This window comes from Propithecus coquereli, unplaced genomic scaffold (assembly GCF_000956105.1).
Source record: "Propithecus coquereli isolate 6110/MARCELLA unplaced genomic scaffold, Pcoq_1.0 Scaffold7, whole genome shotgun sequence".
In the NCBI taxonomy this organism is placed as follows: Eukaryota; Metazoa; Chordata; class Mammalia; order Primates; family Indriidae; genus Propithecus; species Propithecus coquereli.
Genome location: NW_012153062.1, coordinates 12,166,592 through 12,171,465, shown reverse-complemented (window position 1 = coordinate 12,171,465; position 4,874 = coordinate 12,166,592). Strand labels below are relative to the sequence as shown.

Below are 4,874 nucleotides of genomic sequence, written 5' to 3'. Positions count from 1 at the left end.
AAAATAAGGGCTTAAACTCTAAAAGTATTTCAGACATTTATTTTAATAAAAGTTATAGAATGCAATCTGAATCTGTTTTTGTCCCTAACTCAAACTTCAGTATTCCAAAATTTAAATGTAGTTTTCTATTCCAATTAATACTATACTAGAAAATAGATATATGTCATCTCTCAGGAAATTTTAGTTTTAAATTCACTCTTGACAGAAGCTGATTCTCTCGTTTAACTGCAGATAAGTCAAGCATCAAGATAAACAGTTTCTAGCTTGGCCTCTTATCAGGTACATGCCTAAGATTATCTTTCAGGAAAAGAATTAAAGTTAATGACACAGGAATAAAAAACACTAATAAACCCCCATTTTTGGTATCAAATATCTGTATGTGAGCATACCTACTTAAGATATGAAACCTCAGCTAATACATTCTGAGTATTATACTAGCTTTTCATTTTATTAGATATTCACAAGTGATATACTCACATTTTCAAAACTAATCTCTTCAATGGTATCCTTAAGTAATGGCAAAAGTAATTCTACAGAATGGGTTGCCAACTCAGCTTCCTTAAGTGTTGCTTTCAATTCATTCTTTTCATTTAGAATGTGTTGCTTCAGGCTAATTACAAGTAGAAAAATAAAATTTAAGTTAAATATATCATATAAAGTATATGTGAATTATTCAATTTCCCCTTTCTGGTTTATGAAACAATTTATGTGAATGTATATATGTCTTTTTTCTTCCCTTCCTTTTCCCTCCTCCAAACCCAAAAGATTTGCCTTTCTAGACCTTATTTCAAAATCTTTTCTTGAAAACAGTAAGAATAAGCTAAACAAATGGAATACAAAAAATTAAAGCTCTCTAGATATCTAAAATATCCTTAGCTGGCCGGTTAGCTCAGTTGGTTAGAGTGTGGTGCTAATAATAAAATATCCTTCACATTTGGCTTTAGAATACATTATCATTCTAAACAAAACTGATACTTGCCTTCTTGATTATGTTTTACCTAGATACTACTATATTGTAAGACACATTTTTGTCACCTTTTTTCATACTGAAATCAGAGTGCTTCTTACAATCTTTGTCAGTCAAGAAGCAGTCTTGACCTGTCTTTGCACATACCCAAAATTTACAGGAAGGGTTACAAAGAGGGATTGAGGAGCTGGCAAAGTAGGAATGTTTAGCAACATTAAGAGCCCAGAACCAAAAAACTTCATTTCATTTAAAGATGCTCCTAAGATATGCCATATTACCAACACTATACTCTTAATAGCAAGGACAACTTTGAGTCAAAAAGTGGCTCAAAAGAGTTGGACTTCGTGTATAAACAAATTTTGAGAATACTTTACCTAATTTAATCCACTTACATTTTACTTTTATATAATCACGAGTTATTTGAATTAAAAATCTCTAATTAAGTTTGATGGCACATTTTTAATATTTATAAATAAAATTCCAAGTGATACAAAAACACTGTGCCTTTCTTTAATTAGCAGCTTTCCTTCTTTATAAAAATAATGTAATGGCACATTAACAATTAATGGCATCTTAGAGGCTATGTCAAAAAGTAGGTTGTGTTCTTAAGTACCACTGGCTTAAAGTAATGGGTGTAAGATTCTGGCTATAAATTTGATACCTGTCCCTTATTAAAAACCATGGGCAGAAAGTGAAGAATGGTTATATATGACAAAATATCATTTTCATTTATAACAAGTTAAACCAGTAGCTGGACTGTACTATCCATAATGCCAGTAATGGTATTTTAAGATTGCCATTGGGGACGGGGCTTGATTCATATAAATAATAAGTGTATTCCCTACTTCAAAGAAGTAAAATATGACAAGTATTAGTTATACAGTAACTAATATATCAAATGACAGTGAATTAGTACTCATTAACTACATTTCTGATATCACATATTATTTCCATTTTCATTTACTTTAGTTAAAAAGCTTTACTTTTATAAATTCTTAAGGTTTTCATTTTTAATTGCTTTCATTAAGATTCCAAAAAACTAGCTAAATTAAACTAGCTAAATTCTGCTAAAGGAGTCCATTTGTAATCAGATTAAATAAATATATTTTAATAAATACTAGATTTGAAGAAGATATTCTTGAAAGAATGCTGTATTTGCTTCAAATAATTTATATTATATACAAAACATGAAACCCTGAAATTAGAAAATTAGATTTCCCGATATTGATGAGAATACCAGTGGAGATGACTTTCACTGGCACAAGCTGGTAAATCTTCTTTCTCCGATCTACATTTAAGATGGGAAAAGAATTCTTCTGAATGACTTCCATTATTTGGAGACTTCTCCATAAATTCTGTAAACGGATTTATAGGTGGCTTCCACAACAACTTCTCCACATAAGCTGAAAGGCAGGAAATATTTTAGTTATTAAACTTATCATTTCAATATTCTTTTCTTCTATCATTACCCTTTAATAATAAGATAAATAGCCTAAGGATGTCCAAAAGAATAATACTTCAAAGATAAAATCAAAATTATAACTGCTACTCATTGTTATACTAATTCAAAATAGTATCAAAATGGCATAGCACAACCATTCAACAACTGTCAATTTCTATACATTGTTTCCAAAAGGCCTGGTATTTTCTACATAATTAGAATAGTGTAGATATCTTTATTAACAGTCTATTTCTTGAAGTATTACAGTAATATTTTAATCCGCGAAGACTAGAAAATTAATATAAATACCATAGGTTAACAATGGTTAAGGCCATCCAATAAGAAATACATGTTATTTATGCCTAGAACCAAAGAAATTAACATAATTTTGAAAATATTTGGCAACAATGGCTACACATGTTATTCTTTTAAAAGCAGACTTTTCAAAATTAAGTTCCTTTATTCTTATTCCCAGCTCAATCTAGGATATTCTTTTGTAATAACAAATAGATAGATGTCATTACTTTCAAATTTTACTAAATGATCTAATTGTTTTCACTGAAACTTGGAGATGTCATTCCAAAAACATGAATATTTATGAATTTCTTCAAAACTACTCCATTTTAAGTCATGAGTTAGAGCTTCAGCATCATTAAGGTTGTGTTTTCACAACTCTAATAATATATGCTAATGTGTCTCCCTGACTTCGTTTTATGTTTACGTAAAATCAGAGGTTATAAAATTTTCTGCATTTTTATCAGATATTTCTTTGTGATTTAATTTTATTTTCTATATTACGAAATATATTATGTTCAAGAATTTTTAATACTTAAGGTAGATATGAAATTATAGGTTGAAAATTACAATATTTAATTAGCAATTCAGAAATCTTCCAAAGTATCTATAAAATGTTACTTATTTTTGTCTGAATATATACTACAGAGACAAATAGTTAGGATACAGGCCAATGAAGTATGCTCACATTTTTCAAACACCAGCAATTGAAGTCCAAAAGCAAATGCTAAATAACCTACACATAGTCTAAGATGATCCACTTGAATGTTGCAAATGTGCAACATCTATTATTAGGGCATAACAATATTTTGAGCACAGACCCCAACTCTAAGGAGGGGGCAGACAGTGACCAGACCACTAAAATCCATTGTGCTAAAGACTGTGACAGGAAACTCATGGAGTACCTCAACAGCATGCAGAAGGACAGCCAATGCTAACTGGCAGAATCCTGGGAGACCTCCCAGCAGAGGTGGAACCGCGGTTGAGTCCTGCAAAACAAGTCTGACGTAGGCAAAATGGAAGAGAAAAGGCATTCGGGTAGAGGGTCCAGCACTGGCACGGGTGCGGAATTGTGAGGGGACATGACTTGCAAAAGGGAAGTGGTAAGAGGAAGGGAAACACACTCACTGTATGCTAAGCTCAAGAGTTTGAATTTTTTTCCCAAAGGTTAAGACAGAACAATAATTAAATAATCTGAACAGGGGAATGACAGATCACAAATGCATTTTTAAAAGATTAATCCAGTGGTAGTTTGAAGAATGCACTAGGCAGTTGGAAAAGAGGAAAGTGGAAGCAGTGAAACTCGTTATTTAGGTCCCCAGAGAGATGAAATTTCAACATTGTTTTCTTATAAAAAATTTTGAAGAAGCCAAATAAAAATTGCTTCCACTGGTGATAGAAACATGAAATACAATGAAGGAATCAGAATTAAAATGCCAGAAAAACAAGAGATCGGCACAGAAAGAAGTGGTCATATATGAATATAACACCTAATCTGAATGGATTGCTCCACATGTAATTTTCTAGATAATCATACTTAATCCATTTAAGTACCAAAATTAACTTAGACAGGTTTGAAGAATATCTTTTTAAAATTTCTTCCTTTCCTCTCTTCCTCCCTTCCCAGCATACAGGTAGACTGAATATAACATAACCATTCCTTGATGACCCAGAAGCAGCATATTAAAATGACAGAATACTGAGCCAGACTCATAAAACATCAGTTCTTAATCCTTACTAGCCACCTGACGTGGACAAGCTTTAGCCATAGTGGGCCTTGGTTTTCTCTTCTACAAGATGAAGAGTATCCTTTGCCAGCCAAAGCTATGGTCAGGTTGAAAAAGAATGAAGTAGAAGCACTTACAGGTCTTTTCTGGTTTTGTTTTAATTTAGGGCCCCTCTAACCCACTCTTTTGGGACTGCTTTCTCGTCAGGTCTTCTCTTTAAAATTTTTCCTCTTTAAAAAAAAATCATCCTGAATCAACCACCATTCCTGAAATTACTTGCAGGCCTGAGTTATTTATATACAGAACCAAGTGCACAAAACAATTCTTTTGATATCTATTTATTCTTTGCAGAATTATTACAAATCATCACGAACACAGACCTAAACTGACTGAGAACTATTAAAACAGACTCCAGGGGAAAACATTTACATCCGACAGAACCGTG

General features: G+C 32.0%; 1 protein-coding gene across 1 annotated transcript in view; it reads right to left on the bottom strand.

Moving 5' to 3' along the window:
- Positions 1 to 3,682, bottom strand: part of ODF2L (outer dense fiber of sperm tails 2-like) — a 57,682-nt gene extending 54,000 nt beyond the window's left edge. Inside the window, 3 exon segments of the mRNA XM_012661027.1 lie at positions 440 to 610; positions 2,205 to 2,370; positions 3,608 to 3,682. Coding sequence (XP_012516481.1) covers positions 440 to 610; positions 2,205 to 2,317 — 284 coding nt within the window. The 5' untranslated portion in view covers positions 2,318 to 2,370; positions 3,608 to 3,682.
- Positions 3,683 to 4,874: the final 1,192 nt, after the last annotated feature.